The 24478-nt window shown below is 27.6% G+C and overlaps 1 protein-coding gene across 2 annotated transcripts in view; it reads left to right on the top strand.

Moving 5' to 3' along the window:
- Positions 1–24478, top strand: part of Hydr2 (abhydrolase domain-containing protein 2) — an 80372-nt gene that overhangs the window by 38983 nt on the left and 16911 nt on the right. The window contains exons 3-7 of one of the 2 annotated variants that reach the window (XM_075363233.1): positions 3320–3487; positions 7217–7403; positions 14249–14443; positions 16112–16266; positions 21991–22212. In XM_075363233.1, coding sequence (XP_075219348.1) covers positions 3320–3487; positions 7217–7403; positions 14249–14443; positions 16112–16266; positions 21991–22163 — 878 coding nt within the window. In that variant the 3' untranslated portion in view covers positions 22164–22212. The remainder of the gene's footprint in view (positions 1–3319; positions 3488–7216; positions 7404–14248; positions 14444–16111; positions 16267–21990; positions 22213–24478) is intronic. The other variant, XM_075363234.1, reaches the window with a different exon arrangement.

Below are 24478 nucleotides of genomic sequence, written 5' to 3'. Positions count from 1 at the left end.
TGGAAATTGGAATTTTGGAAAGAAGGTTTTTTTTTGTAATAATTGGGCTGTGTGTGATTATAAGGTTGTCTGTTAAAAGGTGCTCTTTGGAATTTTTGGGGTTTTAGGAATATAATTTTGGTAATAACTGCTGGGGTATCTTGTTGTCTGGTGTTTATAGGTATTTGGATTATGGGTTGAAGCAGCTTTCTTTACAATACAATTACTATTGTTATTAAAATTATACTTATTCATTTTAAATTGGAAATTATTAGTTAACATTCTTAGTGCTTCTAAAGAATTACGGTTTTTTGTTCTCATTAGCAATTCTATTGGTTCAATAATACTCTTAATGCTAACTTCTTTACATGTTCAATAAAAACATTTGCAATCACTGCCACTTTATTCATGAAATATGGTATTTGCATGTTCAATCATTTTTGTATACGATCATAAAAATCAAAAGGAGTTTCACTGCTCTCCTGGTTTAATTCAGCTAATTCTAAATGTAATGTAAATCAATCGCTTTTGTAAAGATAATTATTTAATAATACTTATCTAACATCATTCCATTTATAACTATTTGATCCTGTTACTAATTCTATTGCAGGTGATTTTATTTTAAAAATAATTGTGGAAAATAAATACTCATTTTGAAAGTCATCCAGATTGTTGGCGACATAAAATGTTGCTACTAATTTATCACGTAAAGTAATGAAATGATTCAAAATTAATGGGTCACCTGAGAATTCTGGTAACATGTCTAAGAATTGCTTTTTTAACACTGTTACTGCCAGTTTTCAATATTAACATATTATACACACAATTATATTTATCTAATACACAAAATTATCAAAATATTTCTTATATTCTACTTAAATGTTTTCTTACTTACATTACTATTACTTTTATTATTATACACATGATGATCGGCTTGCTTTCAATGAGCGGGTTATCGATCAGGATTGTGTTTGCTAATTCTGTTGACTAGAACATCCTTGTAGAGATGTGATTTCTTCTACGTCGCTGCGGTTCGAAGATTGAATCAATTACGTAGCTCCCCTAACTACTGTCGATTGCTGCCTTCAATGTTGATTCCATTGAATAATATGCTCTTATTCTCATCATCCATTGCATCTTTTTGAACATTTGATGATAGAAGAGATTATATTCACTAACTTCTTGAGATGACTTTTATTTAGTCCCCTTCATTAACGATTGAAATCAAAATTGATATATACGCTGATACAGTTTGAAGGGCCCTACCAACTGCACCAGTTACGTTGAAACACAATGAGGTGTTTTTAAAAAATATTCTTTTTATTTAAAAACACAATGTATCATACAGTCTTTTTTTATATACAAGCAAATACTAATTATACAATACAAATGTATGTTATGCATACATGCTAACATTACTTAATAGGACGACGATATGTATATCGAATGAGTCTTAGCTTAAGACATCTTTATCCCATGACGACTGCGTGGGTCTAATTAATTATTCTGTACACTTTGTACAAGATGGAAATAGGATGCAGCTGCATTGAATTCCATCACACAGAAGATTTCTTAGTATTAAGTGATGTAAGACACATGTAGCCAGTGGAATGCAATGTATCAGGATTTTACTGTAACATAACTTTTATAAAGGATAAGCATTTTTACGTATGTTGTCAGTAAGTGGAAAATGATTAATCATCTACAGATGGATGGTTCATCCTGCATATATGACGATTAAGTTTGGTATTCTTACAGTTTTGTGAACTGTTTTTATGTATTATTAGTAAAGTTTTATGAACTGTGTTTTTATATATTTTTTAGTAAAGAAAGAGACACTGAGGGTGGAATCTTTCTCTAAAAGTCCTAAATTTTTTGAAATGTTTTTGTCTTATATTTAGCAATAAATATGCTACCTTACTTATAAAAATTAAATATATATATATGTGTGTGTGTGTGTGTAATAAAACTGTTAAGATAATGTTAACTATAAAAACCTCTGTGTGGGAATAAGCAATTCTACCTCTAAAATAAACAGTTCTGTGGTAAATACAGAAGCAGTATTTGCAGAAACATATTTAATGTTGAAGATAGTGATGCCATTAATATATATATATATATATATAAAGTGTTAATATATAATGTGTAGGTGGAAAACAATTAAAATATACTGTACATAAAAAATATGATAGTGATTTCATAATTTCAAATTATTTAACAAATATAAGTTAAAATTTATCATGCACGTTAACTGTTAACATATATATACACACATACAAGTATATTATATGGTGATTAAATGTTTGTAAAAAATAAAATTAATGAGTAATACATATGAGTAATTAGTTTTTCTTGCTTTAGATTATTTCAAGGTTGATGGTAATTTCTACAGTAATAGTTTATTGATACTACAGCTATTGTTTATAGCCTAGTACAGTGGTTCCCAAACTTTTCTAAGTTGCGGCGCCCTTTTTCAATTAAAATTTTTCCATGGCACCCTACCGTAAGTAAAAGTATGACTACTCATAAGTAAGAGATAAAAATAAATAAAACTCGTGTATCTTCATTATTTTTTTATTTAAAATTAACATTAAATTAATTAATTTTTTATTTATTAAAATTAAATTAATAATGTAAATGTTTTTGTTAAATTAATTATGAAGCTTTAACAATATTTTGTGGCACCCTTGTGAAAAGGCCATGGCCCCCTGGGGTGCTGCGATGCACAATTTGGGAATCACTGGCATAGTAGTTTGGGCTATAGATTTATACATAAATTTTCTACATTTACTACATTATTGAATAATGAAAATTAGCCTGAGTATATATTCAATTGAGATAAAAATATTCCTTTCATTGAGTGTCCATTTTCATTTGAAATTTCTAAACTCATTTACAGCTATTAAAAATTTGGATCATTAACTTTAGTGGATTTGGATCATTCATTAACTTTAATCCCCATCCTTTAACCCCATCCTCTATGTTCATTTTCCTTCTTATTATAAACATAGCTTATTATACATGCTTTATCTTGAACCAGAGAAACTTTTTTCAAACATCATTTCTCTAATGTGAAAAAATTATAGAAGTTTGTAAGTAGTCACAAATAGTTTCCTCCATATCAGAAGTTTATAAATTATAGATTCAAATCTGAGAAACAGGTAACAGGTTTATAAGCATTGAATGATATTTAGTTTGAAAGTAATTCACTGAGAAAGGATTAAATTACTTAGGTATATTTTACAATAGATAACTGCTTGCCATTAGATTTAGTGGCTAAAACTGTAATTTTCAGTAGTAATCTTGAAAAAATTATTCATAGATTTCACGATTTTTACAGATGATATAACATTGGCTATTGTTCCTGGTATTTGCAATACATCAGAGAGTGTATACATTAGAACATTTGTCCATTATGCACAATGCCATGGATACCGTTGTGCTGTGTTGAACCATGTCGGAGCTTTGCCTAGTGTAACTGTTACAGCTCCAAGAGTTTTCACCTATGGTATTCATTTATTATTCTTTTTGTGTTTGCTAACATTAATTTATGATACATATAAAGTTACTTGATGCATTAAGTTTTCTACAATCTGTTATCTCATTTTGCTCCTGTGTGTATGTTTTCGTTTTAACTCTCTTTCATTGAAAAATGAGAAGTTTTACAAAAAGTAACTGTTAGTAAAAAAATGTTTACTTTCATGACTTCTTTCCCTGTGATTTATTTGTCTCTTCCTGTTATATAATACCTTTTAGAAAGTACAAATTTCAGTGAATTACCACGGGATCATGTCATACAAATACAACAATAAAAGAAATTGATATATTTCAAAAATATGTATGAAACAGTAAAAAAATTGAAAATATTAAAATGAATTTTTAAAATTGACCTACTATAGTCACAATGTAGTCTAAAAAAATGCTCATATTTGTATTTTATTAATCAGTGCATTTAAATAAATAACTTTGTTTATTTTTAATTGTTAAAGTGCGAAAAGAATTTCAATTATGTAACATGAAAAAAAAGAAACTATTACCCACTTCGTTTGAAATGTTCTCTTTTCAAGTCTTAATGTTAAAAAATCATATTTAAGAATAATATTTTTTTAAATATAAAGTTTAATTTTACATTTCATGTTATTTTTACACTATGACTTGAAAAGAAAACACTTCAGATAAGATAGGTTACTGTTTCATTTTTTGTTATATTGCATAATTCAGAATACTTTTACACTCTAATAACTATATATATATATAGCACTTATATACATATAGCAATTCATATACATTGATTAGCATGGTATATTTATTTTTTTCAAGATATACATGTATGATGTTTGACATTCTGCATATATGTACATTTACAACCAACAGAAACTGGATAAATGAACATTTATCTGACTAGGTGTCCATGTTAAAAATAGATTTATTTAATGTCAGCCTCTGCGGTTGAGTCTATTAAAAATTCTTTAACTGAATAATAGCAGGAAATTCAGGAATTTTTTTTAATGATTCTCGAGTCCCTGTATCATTAACAGTTTAGGAATGTTAATTACTTAATCCTGGTAGAGAGTGGCAGTGTTTCATTTAAGTAGGATGATGTACTGAATACACTAAACTGCTTGTTCTTTGTTGGTTATTGTAATTATGGAGTGTTAAAATAAATTTGAGCTTATATTCAGTTTTCCTTAAAATAAGCAGTCTGATATAGATAAATATATGGCAGTGACAGTGACATGCTTTAAACTAGGCTTACAGGACTTCCTACTGGTGAAAAAATCAATGATAAAATAATTTTTTTTTCTTTTTCAGAATAATAAGTAATCATTGCAGCTATTCACAGTTCTTACAAAATATAATCCCATAACGATATTGGATGTAAGCTTCATAAGCCATTGAACAAATTTTTTATTAATAACTTTTGACAAGGTTAAAACTGCAAAGGAGATTTTTTAAATTTATTTTCCTTATTAACAGTTTTCTGTTATTCCCATTTTACTGCTTATCTGAAATAAGTACCTAATATCTCCTTAAGGGCAAAGCAGCGATATTTACTGGAAAATCCATTAATCTTGACCATTAGTATAGTGCTAGCCAAAGTTAATTATTATATTTTGTTAAGTTTTTAGGTTAGAGATTCACCTCAAACCACTGTTTCATAATGTTTAACTGTAAAAATGTAGATGAAAAAATTAAGGCAGACAAGGTCCTTTAGTCCCCTTAATAGAATGATTTCTTCCTAGTTTTAAATGCAACCCCAGGAGTCTTTCCCTTTCCAATCAATTACTATTTGCAGTTAGTTATGAATTTGTCCTCAATAAAAAGTTACTCTTTTGATATTCTACTTCAACTTGAGCATGAAGCAAAGTCGTGGAGGTGAACAGTGGTCGTGGAGTAATCAGTATCCAATAGAAATTGGTTTCATCTCTGGAAGAAACATTACTGGGTGTTTTTTATACACCTAAAAATTGTTATAACCTGTTTTAGTTGTTTCCTTTATTTATATTATTCACTTTAACATACTGTTATTTTCATCGATTGGTTTTATCCACACATTATTTGATTATTTGTGGCACTGATATTTTATTAGTAATGATATTATAATACTCTTTCACGATTGAATAAAAAGTCTTTGCCCTTTATACAGACAGTTTCAGGTTTGAATCTTGGTCAGAGTACTATTTTTCATCCTCTTAAAATTTTTAAATTACATGCTCTATAATAGAGCATTTCAGGAAGGCTATCTGGTTTAAAAAGTCCTATTGAATCACTCTTGATTATTCCAATGTAACTGGGGAAAATTGTTATGAAAGCCCAAAAAAAAAATCTTTAGAATACGTGTATATGTTTAATATTTTGTCTTCTTCGTCTGTAAGATGGTAATGAATTTGCAACTTTGTCCTATACAAAAGTGAGATAATCAGAAATCTCAGCAGCAACCCAGAATGTGACTGCTGTTCTTCTAAATGTAAAATAGAAGGAGGGTGTGGTTGTATTCATTTGAGTTGTTCTGTACAAATATAAATGTCTTATGCATCTGTTTTTAATGTGCTGTAATTGTAGTTTGACTAATAAATACATGAGTATGACCCATTATAATTTTGTAAAATATCATGTTGAGCCAAATTTTATTCTGTTAATTTCTAGGTTATTTTATTTAAATAAGGAATATATTTTATAGTGTTATAAAAATGAAAAACAAAATCGCATAATTTTTCCTGTGGTGTATATGACTTGTGGTGTATAAACTTGAAGTTTTATAACTTTGATAAACTGGCTATAAAAAGTGTACGTTAACTTTTGCTAAGATGTGGATTTTTGTCTTCACTTTGTTGTATTTTATTTTACTTTATCAATTTTATTTCAGTGATGATAGGTGTTATAAGAAAATTTCTAACCATCGCTGGTTATATTTAATCCATTTTTTAACAGTAGCAAACCTTTAAAATGAAAATTAAATAATTTAACCATTTATAAATTTGGAGCTTGTATAGATATGGAAAGACTGTATAAAAAAAATAAGAGGAGTTAATGAAATCAAACTAAAAAAATTCAATCATCTGCTTGTTGCAACTTAACGGCACACTTCACTCTTATTGGGCCACAACTTTAAGTGGTTACAGTTATTTCTTATGACAAATACATTAGAGGTCGCTTTTAAATATATGCTAGACCTTCTTAATTAATAAACTTTATTTTTCCACTCATAAACAGACCTAAAAATCTGTACAAAAATGTTAAAATTATATTTCCAGTTTTCCTTATAATATGATTTTAATTTTATGGATGATATTTTTTTTTTTTTTTTTTTTTATTACTTGAATAGTCATTGAAAGACCATTATTTTAGAATGAAATTTTTTTCAACCTGTCATCACCACAATAATGGATAAAATGATATGAAATGTATTAGGATTAAATAAAGTAAAGCCTACATGTTAACCTTAAAAGTACATTTAAAAAAAATTATTTTATAGTAGTTACGTGGAGGTTGAAAATCATAATATCCAACCAAATAAGGGCGTAAAATTATGATTACTTTTTTTTATAAAATTGTAAACAACCTGTTCTTGTAATTTAAATGAGCTCTTGCTTAAATAATGAGGAAAGCAAGACTTTATTTGATTTTTAATATACATCATTTTAAAATGTTTTATTACCAAATTATTAAACTCAAACATATGTGTTTTATCAATCAGACCATATTTATTTAACCTAATGTTTTGTTCTGTTATCAGGCTATACTGGTGATTTTAATGAAATGTTGCATCATTTAACTGAAAAACTTCCGAACACAAAAATAATTACGCTGGGTTATAGTATGGGTGGAAATATTGTTACTAAATACATGGGAGAACTGGACCGAGAACAGCCAGCAAATCTTATCGGTGGCATTTCTATTTGCCAGGGTTATGATGCGATTCAGTAAGTTCATGGTCATATTTAGGCTATGTCCATTCTTATTTTAACAGATTATATTAATTTTCTTTCTAACAAAATCAAATTTCTTATTTTTATATTTATTATCAGAGCAGTTTTATTATCATTTAATTTTTTTATGGTGTACAACATTTCTTAGAAATGTCATTACTGTTTATTTGCATCGTTTTCAAAACTAAACTGATTTAATAATTCGGATAATAATTAACAGTAATGTGGATTACCATGAATGTGCTCCGTCAAAAATTGTGTAAAGAAAATGTTGGATTTATGGACTTAGTTGACCCCCTTTAAATTTTTGAGTTAGGCAGATCACTGGTTTTAAAACCATAAATTTAAACAGACTTCCCAATCACTTTTCAAGCAGACAGGATGGTGGTTATCCATATAGCCAGTATGTCTTAAAGGTATTGATGAAAAATGTTAAATTGGGCAAATATTAATTTTCAGATCTGTGAGAAAGTGGATTGAAGGATTTGATTAATAAAAAAATTTGGTTGTCAGCTTCACACAGGAGTGATGATATTTTTTCTAACCTGGTAGTAATAGGATTTAATTAAGTCAAACAAATGTTTTATTTTTATAGAAATAATTATTTTTTATTATATTTTTCAGTCAATATTAGCAGAATGCATTTTGTTTGCTTATAAAAAATACTTTGCAATTAGGATTAAAAATTAATAACAAAAGTCAATAAGTATATTATATCGCATAAAAATCAATAATTATATTGCCTACTATTTATTTTGTTGATTACTTTTAAAAAGTAGTGAAACATTTTTTTTTTTATAGAAATTAACATTTATTTTTAATACAGGGATAATGTTATTTTTACAACATACATGTTATAAGATTATTACAACATATTTAATCAAGCAGTGCATTATAGGGGAAAAACAGATATCTTGATCATTCATGTGTCGTTCAGTCACTGACATCTGATTATTACAATTTAGTTTTATGTAAACAAAATCCTTATTGACTTCCCTTATCACTGTCTGTTATTGATAGAATTTGTAAAATATTTTATCACTACAGTTTAAATGGTTAAGTGAAGTGGTTACTTATTAATTCAAATTTGAAAGATCATTTTTATCACTTTCTCCTATTCTTTACCTTTACATATCAGTCTCAAGTTATTATTTGGGTGACAAAACAGTAAGTGAACAGTGACCTTACATAATTTGTTCAGAAGTGAATAAAAAATTCTCATGTAGAAATAAGGATAGTTTTATATTCCCATAAAAAAAAAAAGTTGATTAGTTATTTAACCATGTAAAAACTCTCATTCAAATATACACATCAGTTTCCGGTATCATTCAGAATTAAAACCCATGCAATTGTGCATCTTTATTGAGTGAAACCCAGTTGAATTTATGAATAAATTACAAAGATAATCTAAACATTGTGCCACAAACAGTGAAATGAAATGATCTGATTAGAATATCACTTTCTAGATTTTCACAATCTTTGTTTGCTGAGGTGCTCTGGAAACACAGACATGCTTATTTTGAAAAACCCTTGACCATTATCTGTCATGACTTTAATACGAACATTGCCTATGAAATTCCTCTTTGTTACTCTAGTACTTCTTTGGCAATGCAAAGAAATTAATATTACTAAAAAAAAAGTAATGTGCAATCTGACCGTTTTACTTCTCCTCTACCCACAACCCCCTCATACTCAATTCAATGAAATCATTAATTATATTATTTTAAGCATGGATATTATCCATAAAACTTACAAGATTTAATAGGAAATGAATGACTATATAAGTTAAAGTTGCCTTTTCTGCTCAGCCAAACGTGATACAAATAAAAACTAAACCACACTTTCTCAAAAAAAGGTACAATTACTGTTTCATTTAAAATGGATTTTGAAATTGAATGATGCCAAATGAAACCCTGCTTGGTGTTTTTGGATTCAGTTTTGTTATACCTATCGCTGACTGTAGAGCACCATGATTGAGAGAATATTGACAAACTAGTGTATCAAAAATAAAATGAACAGTATGTTGTTAACAGTTTAGTATTCTCTCCCCCTTTTTAATTATCTGTAATAAATGAAGTATGTGATTGTAATTAACATTAATCATCAACATGAAGTGTGTTTTAAATAAAAAATAGTTGACAACAACGTTTTAATACTTGACTGGCATTGGCTAGTTGTTCTTATATACTGGAAAAGTAATCATATATGAAAAAGTTACCTAAGATTTCTTTTTTGGGTTAGGTTTTATTATAAAATTATCATTATATGTTAAAATAAACCAAACAAATTTTAAAAATTCAAAAAATTTGTATTTTTAATTTTTTTCTGCTCCTCAACATCCAAAATCACCTTCTAAGAAAGTTTTTGATTTTTCAGTATTTACCATGTTAAGTGAAAGAAACTATAAAAAAAAAACACCACTGAAAAATGTACAACCAATAAAAAGTTACCTTAGATTTCTTTTTGTGGATGGGGGTGGGTTAACTATGATGAAATTTTGTCATATCATTAAAAGTGTATTATTTAAACTTTTAATAATATTAGAAGTAATATTAATATTTAATAGTATTAAAAGTTTAAATATACCAAAAAAGTTCTAAAAAATTAAAAAAATTGGTATTTTTAAACTTTAAAAAGTCTCCATCCTCAATATTGTCCCCAAAGTATTTTGTTCTGGTCATTTGTACTTCTACTTTGCCTAGGAAAATATAATTTAAAAAATTGGTTAAAAATATGCAATAAATAAAAAGATAGTTTTTCTTTAATTTTTTGTGGAAGGGGGAATTTTGAGGCAAAATATTTTTAAAGATAGTAAGATAAGCATGCATGCATATTCTGAGATTAATATAAAGTGGGATTATGCTTGCAAATGTTTAGAAAGTTGACCCCAAAATTTTACCAACACATTGCCTCATATACCCGAGTTTCTGTACAAAATTTCATCAAAATCGTTTTATCCGTCAAAAGTTAGTGAGCTTTAAACATGCTAACACATGTATGTATGTATGAAAATTACCCACACTTTTTTATGTTTTTTGAGGTCCCTGGGTCATGAGACATTAAGAAATGAAAAAAAATAAAAAAATTTTGACTAATTACCATGCTTTCCATCTTGCAGCATAGATCTAGAAATGTGGTGCCAGGAAAGTAAAATATTTTAAAATGTTACTCCCATTCTAAATACTTAGCATACTGGAAGTATGCTACCAGAAGATCTTTATAGAATTATTATCCATTTCTTCATCCATTGTATTGCAGACTTTGCAAATTATAACAATGTAATTGTTGTAATTTATGTTACTGTCACAAAGCAATTAAGACATTTATTTATGTGGTAAAGTATTAAATTTTATCTCCCTGTTGAGGTCTTTTGTTCTGATTTTGTGTGTTCATAAATTTCATGTTCTTCAGTCAAGTTTAATTTAATTTTCTCCCTTGGATTATTTGTATTTTACTGTGTGCTTTATTAGTTTTTCTTATTGTAAAGAAATGTTTGATGGTCTATAATTTATCATTTAAGCAAATTCCTTGTTAAGATATCTTGATGATCTGTTCTTTTATAAGATGTCATTTGCAACTACAAAAAATTTACTCAAGCTAAACCCTGGAAATTGCTGCTGTAGATTTTTAGTTTTACTTATTTCATCACTTTTTTTTATTTTTTGAAGTAACTTTTAATGAAATTTTTCTAGTTTCAAGAATCACAAATAGAAATAGAAAATAGAAATCACGAATAGAAATTGAATTGTAATAAACACTGATTTCAGAATTAATACTATTATTGATTTATATTTAATAATTGAAGTAAAATCTAACTGTAATGACAACAGTAACCTTGTAATTTTTCTATCTTTGGATAGTAATCGTGACACTTTCCAGACAATGAGATTTCAATCTTTATTTTAGGTTTTGCTTCTATTGTTTAATAGAAGCGTGAAATGTTTATTTCACTGAACAGATCAATAAACTGAAAATAAATTACTCAAACCATTTCTCGTTCTTTATAATTGAAGTGTAATGTAAAATAATTGTTGTAAATTTACTTTTCAAATTTTTGTTTATCAGTGTAATATAATTTTTACTTATATTTATTATTTATTCTATTACAATTTATTAATACTGATATTATTATTAGTGATACGGATTCATTTAATCATTTTATTTTGACTGGGTGTATAGATAATGCATTGAGATACTATAAGATTCAGGTTTTGAAATTTTTTTAAGATAGTTAAAGAGTGGCTACATTTACAATTTTATAAAAATATAATGCTTTGAAAATTATTGTGGATTTTATTCTTTACACTTGTAAAGATTATGAGAAGCAGTTTTCTTTAATGAAATTGTTTTTTTATGATAAAATTTCACTACAGTAAAATATTTTTACAGAAATTTAGGCTGGAAATAACTACAAAGTTTCTTGCTTCAGTAAAGGTCTAAGTCATGCTTCTGTAAAAGTTTACCATAAACTAAGAAGTATTTATTGAAATACCCTTTCTGTTAGATTTGTTCATTTAATATGAGTAATTTTGTATGTGAAATAAATTTTTAAAATAGTATTAAAAATAGTGAGACGTGTTCGCTTTATAAATAGATCTGAGATATCACCATAAGGTCTAAAATGGTTATGTCTGCAACCCTAGCTGCAAGCAATTTAAATAATTTTACCACAGCTTAATCAAAATTTCTTCTAATTTTATAGATCAGGCTATTCATGGAACATACGTTGTTCTGTAACAATAGAAAATTTGAATTTTTTTTAACATTATATGATCTATAAAATCTTTCATTGTTCCTGTTCCTATGAAATTATTTGCCTACAGTTTTGTAGACATAACATAATAGATAAAAGCTGCTAATTATAGCTCATGTAATAGCTGTTTTGTAGAGCGTTGCTATAATAATAACAAATTGCCTGTTGATTAAAATTGTTAATTTGTGTACATTATTTTATTTCAGAATTTTCAAATAAATGTTATTCTTATTCTCTAAAACATTATTTTTTTCATTAATAACAGTATTCATTGTTATCCTTAAAGTATACAGTAACAATTTAAAGATTATTCTTAATTTTTAATCATGGATATCAATATTCAAACTGTTATATTTCAATTTTATAATGTACAATGGTCTATGCATTACAACATTTATATACTTAATTTTGAAAAAATGACATGGATGTTGTGAACCATATATCTTAAATAGCCAGTAAAACAAAAAATAAAAAAGATTATAAGTAGTATGATATTGCAATTATAATGATAATTTCAAAAGATTACTTATTTTGGTAACTGTAATTATTAGTATTTAACATTTCCTCCCCAATGTTTCTTAAAATATTATTTGCCATTTCTCAGGCATTTAATTCCAGTTATTATTTTTTTTTTTGTGCACGTAATAGATACACTGAAGATGATTATTGAACTGTTTTAAATATGATCCTGTTTTGAAGTAAATCTTATCTTTGAAATTTTAGAAAACTTTTATTATTGATCCTAGATTTAATTAAAAATACAAATTTTATTATTTTATACACTAGTGTAATAGTATTAAATTACTTTATTTGGTTACTCCTCTCGTGTATTACCATACTTATTAAAACAAATTACTCAAATCTACATTGAGTGTTAACTGTAACTGAAAAATAAAGTTAGTTTGCTGGTATACACGCATGTTGGGAGCTTAATATAAAGTGGGATTATGTTTGCAAAAATTTGAGAAAATTGACCCCAAAATAACTTGGGGTTAATGCATCATTCTGCATATGACACGGATGTTGTGAACCATATATGTTATATAGCCAATAAAACAAAAAAGAAAAAAAGATTATAAGTATTCCAATAATGTAATTATAATGATAATTCCAAAAAAAATTACTTATTTTACATTCAGGTTACATTAATAACCTGAATGTAAAAGACATGTAGGGGTTTTTTTTTACAATTTCTAGAAAAAACAACTACTAAATTCATTCATTACTGCCAGCTTATTTTTCATTATAGCAGCTCTATCTTTCCTTTTCATTCAAGTAATTTTATTTTTCTGTGTTCTGTGTTGACGATCAGTTTGTTGTAAAAATGTATAAGCAATTTTTTTTTTTTTTTTTCTTTCTGAGGTTGAACTCATTGCCAGACCAAGGGGGGGGGGGGTGATTGCCTCATACACAAATCTCTTTTGCATTTTACTATTTTGACTGTAATCTTAAAGGTATAATATTTTACTTAAGGTTTGATGTAGGTTGCTATGTCAAATGTATTCACTTCAACACCTTTAATATCTTGTAATTATAGCATTGTTACAGAAGTCATGACTTCTGTAACAATGCTATAATTACAAATAATAAATCTACAAATAATAAACAAAGACTGACTGTGGATGCTACCTAAACCAAATGAATGTAATTATTTTCTATTTCAATTACACACCAATGATGATTAATTATTAAATTATTTACATGGATGTCATTAGGAACCTTTAAAATACCTTTGATTTTTATACAATTTTTTTGTAAATTATTCATGAAATTTCTATAAATAAGTTTAAAATGCACTAATTTTTTTAGCATATTTGTTCAATAAAATTATTACACAGTTCAATGAAAATATATTCTTTATATTAAAAATATTAAAGATTATGACCATGACTGGCTGTGTTAGTAGGGGAAGTGGTATCAGTATATTTCATCATTATTATATAAAAAGGCCAAAGAAAATACTATTTCAAAATTATGCATCATTATCTATATACTATTTGCATTGTTTTATATACTCGTATTCATTTTTAATGTGTGTTTTTTAATAAGTAGTCATGTGTTTGCTTATGATGTAATTATATTTCAGAGGAACAAAGTGGCTTTTACAATGGCAGAACTTTCGCAGATTTTATTTATATGCAATGACAGAAGCTATGAAATCAATTGTTTTAAAGCATCGTCATATTCTTCTGTCTGATGAAGCCAAACAGAGGTATGCTCTTAATGAAAGAGAAATTATTGCTGCAGCAACATTACCTGAGCTTGATGATGCATATACAAGGTTATTAGATTTTTTTATTTTGTCTTTTAGTTACTAATGGTAATTGTTTCTTCATTTTCTTGTTACATAGTAGATTATAAATTTTAGAAATCATCCTTTGAATTAAATCGTGTTACAGGGAGTTTTCATTAGAATTGCTAATTGATAGATCAAAGCATTAAAAATAAAATTCTATAAACAAATGTTATGATGTAAAACAAGTAGAATGGTACAATAGTCAACAGTTATAAATTAAATGGAATGAAACAGGGCTCTGAGAAAACTGTTTTGCATAGGAATATGTTGTAGGTTGCAGTTCAGTGTTTTTAGCTAACTAAAGCTGGATTTTTCAAGACAAACGGTCAATTTTACTTGATGTAAACCTAACTTCCTTATAGACATTTGCTGTAGACCTAACAATAACTTGCTACTGAGTATTACTTCAGCAATCTGCTATGCACATACAGTCATTTCTTCCTACAGCCTTTTTGTAAGAATGTGAGATACACACACACATGTTGCAAAATTGAGGTTTCTATAAAAAAAATTTCCTCAGTGCTTTTTATTTTTACATGCGATTAAAAATAAAGCTGCTACTGGCAAAAAACTAAAACTTTTCCTTAATTTATTAACAAATTAAATAGTTAATCACTCATGTCCGCTAGGGCACACTTTTATTCTACATATTTCTTCAAGCACATTCCAATAATTTATTTGCTGTAATAAATTTTTTCAAGGTTAAAATCTCTTATTGACTCAGCTAATGTATTTACTTCCAGGAAATAAGTATAATTTTCATAGACTTTATTTTTTCTTTTACTAGTTGAAAGGTTTTTAAACAATTTGTTGTTCCCTTTTTAATTATTAACAACTTATTTCAATATATTTATTCTGTTTAACATAATTTTAAAAGTAACAGTTATTAAAAAAAAATTAGTTAACATCATTTGTATAAAGTTTCAATACATCTACACATTTGATAATCAATGCAGATAATGTTACAAAAAATTTTTTATTTCTCAATCTTTTTTTCAGAAAAACTACTCAGTATTTCCAAAAAAATAAACACAGACGTTGTAATAGTATTCCTAATGTTTTTAGAATAATTTTTTTTTACCACTTACGTATTCTGCTGTGAAATAGAGCTAAAAATTGTTGAGCACTTAACTTAAACTTTGAAATTAAAATTTTTTAGCACTTAAACTTATTGATTAAAATTAAATTCTGTGAAGTTTAAATGGTTACTTTTATTTATTTGTTAGCAATTTAACAAAGTTAATTTACAACAAACCAAAAAGGTATGTTTTTCATCTACGTTTTGAGGTTTACAACAATTTTCTTTAAAATGGCTGAAGATTCAGTTCTGGGATCCTTTTATTGATTTTTTAGGTCAAACATCATAAAAAAAATCATTATTTTTACATATCATTTTTGTCCCAAAAATTTGAATGCATTATTATTTTTACTTCTGTTAAATAAAATTGTGAAATGTTTTTGCTGGGCATAGCTCAATGTTTTTGAATATGTTTAAATTAACTTTCTGCTTCAAACTTCTTCCAGGAATTCACTCCTGGGGATAAAACTTACTTTCAGTGTGTATTTACAGTGTTACATTTTTATTTTCAAAGAATGTAAAACCTGTGTTTAATTTTTATATATTCATAAATAAATAAAAATTGTGTTCCTTAGGAAAGTATACAATTTCAAAACAGTTGAGGAAATGTACCGGTGGAGCAGTTGTGTAAACTATTTGAAAAATATTAGAAAACCTATGATTTTTATCAATGCTCGAGATGACCCACTCGTACCAGATGAACTGCTCCAGCCCATTAGAGATTTTGCTTGTAAGTATATTTCAGTTTTAATCCTAAATTCTAGAAATTAACTTCTTTATATTAAAATTATTAAATATTAAAGTATTTCACATTTTAAAATAACCCTTCATCCTTTTTCCATGATCCTTTATTCTTGTTTTTTATTAAAAATTTAAATGTAGCTATTCTAACTAGTATAGTCTCCCCCATACACTTCATCCATTTGCGAGTTAGCTTTAATACCATTACTTAATTTGTTCTGCCTGTGTTCAATTGTTATCGATCTGATTTTAAAACCAACTAAATTTATAAACGATTTTAAAAAGTGTTTGCACTTTTAAAAAGCTATATTTTAGCTGGTGATGTTGTTTAAAATTATGTTAAATTTAAAAAATGGCAGAGTGGCAGTGGTATTACCATTCTGCTGAACTCCAAGGCAGAGAAGTAGCATCTCTGCCTTTCATCTGGAAGGTTCTGTGTTCAAATCCTGACTAAACTTGGCATTTTTCATACACTAGAAAATTCATGTTCCATAATAATGTTAATCGAGTCATTAGCCTGTAGCTGCTGAACTAAAATAATTTAAATTCTTAATAACTATTCATTTTCATTAGAAGTCAACATTTTTCCGGGCTATAATTTGGTCTTTGGTTATTTATGTTATATTAGTGACATAAATTTATACAAGTAAGCATTATCTTTGAAAAGCATTCAATTACTGAATTCATTGCTACAGAAAGCATATAACTATTGTTGCAGAACAAACCATTCATATCACTAGAAAATTACTGTGAGAAAGCAAAGCAGTTTGTTTCACATGGCCGTAAAGCAGTTGTTTAATGTATAATTTTGATAACTATTCTAAGAAAATTATTTTTAAACAAAATTACATTATACAATTTTTAACACAATTAATAAAATTTTATTTAATTTTCATTTAGCATTATCTAACCTAGTTTTGTTTCTCTAATTAGTTAAAACTGAATTAGATAGATACATTTCAGCTATCTTTTAACTTGTCAAAAATTATTTTTCTTTAAATCATATTTTTTTCGTTTGATAAGAATGAAGTAATAAATCTTTTGACGTTTGCAAAGTATACATAAAATAAGTGTAGCCATACATATATTTTTCATCAAGGTTCAGTTGTTAAAAAAAAACAGGTTTTTTTGTTTAATTTTATCTTTACACCATTATATTTAAAAAGCTCATGCTGTACACATTTTGAAATTTATTTGATTTATAATTCTATGAAATGGATTCACTAGTATAATCGTAGTTAATTCCTATGTCAGTCACGAAATGATTTTTAGAAAACAAAAACACCTTTTATGCCTTTATTTTTTTTTTTATTTGTTTAATGTATAACTTGGGTGTGTGTTTTAACATAACTTTTTATTATGTTATATATACAAAAAAACAGAAAACAGAGTGAAATATTACATTACAAAAAAAAATACTGTGATATTCCTCATCAAATTTTAGACAATAAAGAATTTTAATGATCCTCATCTGGGCTTCAAATACTTGCTTAACAGTGATTCAGGAAGTGCCTTATGATAATATTGTGAATGCAGCCAGTGTGAGAAGTACGTTTATTTTTAATCCCTAACCTTTTTCAGTTTTTTTAGACTTTCTACAAAACACTACCCATTTTTGTACATAATTGTGACCATCAGTATGTAATGAAATTTATAGATTATGTCTGGAATGAGTAGATGTGATACTCTGTGGATACAAAAAGTAACTACCCCCTTCATTTGCCTGGTTAGATCAAAAGAAACTATGGTAAAACATTTACACCACAAAATACAAAATTAATTATGAAATAAAAATAGATGTGATTGAAGTCAATATTAATTATTTATAATATATAATATATAGGCACATTAAACAACGTGTTAAAGTAAATATGAGAAGGTAATAAGTGTATAAATATCTACAAAATGAAACCATTCAGAAGGCATTGAAAATTAAAATTATTTGAGCACATATGTACACTTTGAATGTTATGCAGAAAAATTAGTTTTTTAATTTTTTTTAATTACTAATATTTAAAACTTCATTAACAGAGCAATATTGTTTCTGTAAAAGAAAATCCTTTAATTGCATTTTAAATAAATTAGAAAGATTCTTTAAATAGTTCAGTAATTTTTTAAAAAATTACAAAATAAGAAGGCCCTTTCTTGTAAGCCAAAGTATTGTGTTAAGTTAGACAAAAACATTTCTGTTGTCTGGTTTGGTAGAGGTAGATATTATTTTTTAAAAATAAGACTACTCGTTTTAGCAAAGATCCCATATTCGTAAACATAAACAGATATTGTACAGTAAGTTTAAATTTTGTAAAACTAGTTGATTGATTATGAGTAGTTCACATCCATGTCACTTGATATGTATTGATGTTAGTAATCACCAACACAATGAGACAGGCTTTTTGCTGCATGCAGAAAGTCATGTGTGTTTTTCGCCCCATTCTGACACTGCAGTGTAGTTTTGTCATCCACACCCACATCTAAAATACTCTTTCCAACCTACTTCAAAATTTGAGTCTTTTTTTTGGGGGGGGGAACAAAAAACATTTTCACATTATCGCCCAGAAAACTTATGAGTTACTGTGCATTTACTATGAATGAAAAAAATAATCAATCTTTGGATAATTAATTTTTTTATTCAGTAAACCAGAAATATTCATAAAATGGTTGTTGATTTATATAAAAATGTATTTTCAAATGGTTCTTTAAAAGTAATGAATCAGTTTTCATGAAATAATACTAAACATTGTGTTAAAGCTCTGTAATGTATATCTTAACCTTTTCAAAATCTTTCTTTTAATATTTGTAATCACTTTATCCATTCATGATGGTCAGTGGTTAAAATTGTACAAAATTATTAATTTTTAATGAGAACTAAAACAAAATTTACACTAACTAATTAAAACTAATTTAATTATTAGGAATTCTAATGTTACCATTACCAGGAAATTTTTTTAATTTTTTTTCATTTCTTTTTCTATTTAAGGTGCTTTATTTATCATTATCATTTTAGAATCTTAAAAGAATTAACACATGAATTTAAGTATAAATTCGCATCCACAGAACCAAATAAAGACACTTGTTACATAATTTGAAGGAAGTTTCGGATCATCTAAAAACAGAGTTTTTTCTGTTTTATTGTTAATTGAAATTTTTTTAAAAAATCTAACTTTTGGTGATCCTAGAATTATTTCTCTCATGATTATCCATCACCCAGTTTAAAGAAATAAAACATCTACAGTGGTAAAATATGTATTTGTAAAGCTGAACTGGTAAAATACTAAATTACACACTTATGTAGATACTAATTGAAAAAAAATATTGCTTCTCTTTTACTGTTATTTCAAAGTGCAATTAATGATTTTGTTTTTAGCATTTTTCAGCTATGTTTCAGATTTTGGGGCCATACTGCTGAATTATACCATGCTGTAAGAAATATTCATTAGTAAATTGATAGAAAATTTGAGTTGTGTTGATACAGTAGCTTAGACCTGAAGCCGACATTGTAATCAGTTAAACTTGACTATTTCTCTTAGTAACTCCTTCAGTATGTATAATTTAACTTGTAATATTCGTTTTAACTTGTTTATAAAATGATTGTTACAGAGCTGTAACAAAGAACCAGTGATTATTATTTCTTACATGCAAGTAGCATGACATTTCCCGACTGAATGGGAAATCTTATCTGGGGTTTTTTTAATTCAGATGGTCTACAGAAACTGATTTATAAAATGTTGCCTTCTCGATTGACATTAACTGTACTTTATATTGTTTTATTTGTCAAGGTAAAACAAAAAAAAATATATAAAAATTAAAAATAAAACCTGATAGAAATATAAAATTTAAATATAAATTAAAATTAAAATTTTAAATAATAAATAAAATTTAAATTTAAAAATAAACTATAAATTAAAATTTAAATATAAAACTATGAAATTGAAAAGTTGTAGTTTTCCAACTTGCCCAGGATTCCTGAAGTTTATTATCCCCATAAGTAGTGCAACCCATTTTAATAATTAAGCAATTTTAATCAATAGCAGTAGTATATTTGTGCATTATAACTATCACATGAGGTTCCATTTAAATCTAATTTAAAAAGTATGTAAAAGTTACCCAAAGCATCTTATCTAATTGCCTTTTTTGTTCATTCCTAATAATAATTTTACTATTACAATTAGTTACATTTCAACAGTTGTACAAAAAGCATCAGAACTTTCCTTGCCTCTTCAGGAAGGTAAAAGACCTACATTCTCTTCCTGGAGTGGGTTTCCAATGAATTTTCTCACGTGTAGAAATACAGTATAAAATTGTGTTTAACACTTTCATCTGACTGATTACACAACCATATAATACATATATATAAACAGTCTCATTTTGTTAATTGTTAAATGATTTCTACATCTGAATAACAGCTTGGAGGTTTTTATTTTCTCAGCTGACTAAGTAACTTGCCTGCATAGATGTGTGTGTGTGTGTGTGTGTGTGTGTGTGTGTGTGTGTGTGTGTGTGTGTGTGTGTGTGTGTGTGTGTGTTCATCGTTCCTGACTTGCACAACATTCTTCCATGCATTGGCTATAATATCTACTCATATATTGTTTTTGTGTTTGTTTCCTACCAACCTCATATTGATATCACATTACCACTAAAAATGAGTTGTATGGAGTTATTCAACCACTTGTTTTTTTCCCAGGCTATAATCATTTATCCTGATAAAATCCCATTAATAATTCATGTGATCACTTGATTGATTCATATAGCAATAAGCAGTTTATTTACTGAATTTTATTCACTCTTTGCTTAGTTTCAGCTAAAATTTAAAGAAAAATAATTAGAATTTATATATTGGAATAATTGGAACTGGAATCTAAAGAAAATAATTTTAAGAAGGTAACCAACAAAAAACAGAAATAAAATGGAAGTGTATTCTAATTTTTTTTAGCACCTCTCCTACTGATTGGAGAATGCTTAACTACTACAGTTTAAACATAATTTTCTAGTATTAAAACTATACTATTGCTTGTAAATAGAAACTAATTTTTTTTTTTTTTTTCATGTTTTATGTAGAACATTTACAAGCACATTGAAAATGTCTGTCAAGATAAAATTATGTTAACTTTGTTGCATTGTTTATGCATTTTAGAGCTAAATTATTCCAAATTTATAAATTATACGTATAATACATCATTATTTAATTTGTAAGCATTAATTTACTGCAAACATCTTTTAATATTGTTATCGGTCACTGAACAACTGTTATAGTTTTTTTTAGGAGTTGTGATGTAAATATTAAACTTTAATGTTGTAAATATAGAATTAATAAGTAGATCATAAAGAAGTAATTTTCAAATTTATGTAGTAACACAAATCTCTGTATTAAAATATATTGTTATTGGTTCTGTTGAAGAATTTACTGGAATGAATGATAGTACTGTTAAAATGGTTCCATAATAAAAATATAAAATTTTTGTTATTTTATAATAATAACATTACTTTATCTTATGTTTTTTTAGCTTATTTTTAATCTTGTACAAAACATTCTGAATTTTGAGTTCAGAAGATCGACCATTTGGTATCAAATGTAAATTCTGAGACCACCCGTTAGTGATTTAACAAACCTGTATGTTTTTTTTAGAATACCAGAACATTATAATTTAAGGAACAAAACAATATGTTTTTGAAATCATACTTTGATTATTGTATAAGTTTTTTTTTTCTTTTTCAGCCACCCATAATGGAATTGCGTATATGGAAGTTGCTCATGGAGGCCATCTGGGGTTCTACGAAGGTGGTCTTGTATACCCAAATCCTGTCGCTTGGTTGGACAGAACTCTTGTAGCATTAATCGGTTCAATAGTCCTCATGCATAATAATAAAATGAGCAAAGAGAGTAACTAAACACTAACAGCCATTAAATGGCCTAAAGGAATTCATTTTTATAAACAAAGTAAGGTAGTATGTAGAATTAGATGATTTTTAAATATATTTTACACATCAGAAGGGAAATATAAAAATAGAAACTATTTATTATTTTTATTTGAGTGCAACCTGTTGAAGTGTTAGTAGCGATTTTTATAATATGTGATTTTTGGGAGCAATGATACAATGTAAAGCTTTGTGAGAAGCTGGGGAAAACGTTCCCAGAAACATTTCAACCTTTGAAACAAGCTTATGGAGATGATGCTCTGGGTTATACACAATGTTACGAATGGATTGCATGATTTAAAAGTGGTCGTCAATCAATTGAAGATGACCCTCGACCAGGAAGGCCTTTGACTTCGACTGATGACACTCACATTCAGAAAATCAATGATTTTGTATGTTCAAATCGCCAGTTGACTTTTAGAGAACTTGCAGAAAAGGTTAGAATCTCAGTTGGATCATGCCATGACATTTTGACTGAAAAATTGAACATGCATTGAGTTGCAGCAAAGTTTGTTCCTCATTTGATGACTGAACAGCAAAAAGAACATAGAGTGGATGTTTGTCGACAACTTCTTGAACGAGCCAATTATGATCTAACATTCATGCAAAGGATCATAACGGGAGGCGAAAGCTGGGTTTACGACTATGACAATGGGACAAAAGTTCAATCATCGCAATGGATTGGCAAAGGATCTCCACACCCCAAAAAAAGCACATCAGTCTCAATCCACTGTCAAAGTGATACTCTCTGTTTTTTTTCAATTTTAATGGAATTGTGCATTTTGATTTCTTGCCTCAAGGTAAAACAGTGAACTGTGCATACTATCAAGATGCTTTACAATGGTTACATGAAAATATCTGCAAAAAGAAACCAGAGTTGTGATGAGACAACTCATGGTTCCTTCACCACGACAATGCATCTTCAAACTCAGCTTTGTTAATTCGTCAATTTTGTGCTAAAAATCAGATGACTGTCCTTCATCAACCTCCCTACTCATCAGACCTGGCTCCTTGTGATTTTTTCTTATTTCCAAAATTAAAATCAGTGATGAAAGGACGCCATTTTGAGACTTTTGATGACATTAAAGCAAATTCGTCATGGACCTTAAAGGCCATTTCAAATGAAGCTCTCCAGGATTGCTTTTAAAAGTGGAAACATTGCTGGGAAATGTGTGGGAATAGGGGAGGGGAGTACTTTAAAGGGGAAAAGGACCAATAATCTATCAAATTAATAATAAAGATTAAAAAATTATGTTTGGTTATTTTCTAAACAGATCTCATAGTTGATCACATTTTCAGCCTCTCTGAGCATTGTGCTGTGACACATTTGGTTCCTTGCTTGTGACTTCCTCATCACTAGTCATGTTCTCATTTTCTTACTTTGCCTTCATGCCTTTGTTCTCCATTGTCTCACTGGTCATCAGAAATACCATTTTTATGCATTTTACCCATTTATTAATGTTACTTTCATAAATATTTTTACCACTACAAACTTCCCATGCTGTTCTAACGAGTTCAGCCTAAGAAATTTTTATTAGTCCAAGCTCCTCTCTTTTCATTTATTTGTTTAATTATCTTCCCCCTCAATTTTGTGAGTACTGCATTTGACTTTCCCATGCTTCTTCTTTATCAAATATTGAAATCAAGGATGTGTATATATGTACACCTAGTACATACATAATAGTAAAAATTTAATACAGTAAAATAAAAATACTATTCCAATTTTTAAATAAAAGTTATTTTCTCAGGGCAAATTGCAATTAAGCTAACAACTTTAGCTACTTTCTGATGTAATGGGTCTTTGATTAGGCTAAGTCAAGTATAATCCAGACTTTTGTTTTTAATTTTTATTAGTACAAAGTTTATTACTTTTCTATTTAGTCTCTAAAGTTCTACACGTTTTTCCAAATGAATGAGGAGTTTATGGATTCCTTTTTCATAAAGTTTAAAGACATGTCGCGAGCAAATTCTTCACAAATTCGTCTAATTTGATTTTGCTCTGGAATCAATATCCTCCCAATGCCTCTGGTAGTGGCCCAAACAAAAATAAATCACTAAGGGATAAATCGACTGTGTGGGGGATGTTTTTTGGTTAACACCTTTTGTTCCTGTATGCAGCTTTCACTCTTTCCAAGAGCTGGTAGTGTATGCAGCATTAACAGTGTGATTTCATGGAGAAAATTGACAAGCGCATATATATGCTGGAAAAGCACATATATGTGCTTTTCCAGTCCCAAAAGGTGTTACAAGGACTTCTCCAGTTGACAAATGTATTTTCATCCTTACAG

This window comes from Lycorma delicatula, chromosome 4 (genome assembly GCF_047948215.1).
Source record: "Lycorma delicatula isolate Av1 chromosome 4, ASM4794821v1, whole genome shotgun sequence".
NCBI classification, from domain to species: Eukaryota; Metazoa; Arthropoda; class Insecta; order Hemiptera; family Fulgoridae; genus Lycorma; species Lycorma delicatula.
This window is presented reverse-complemented; position numbering and strand designations above follow the sequence as displayed.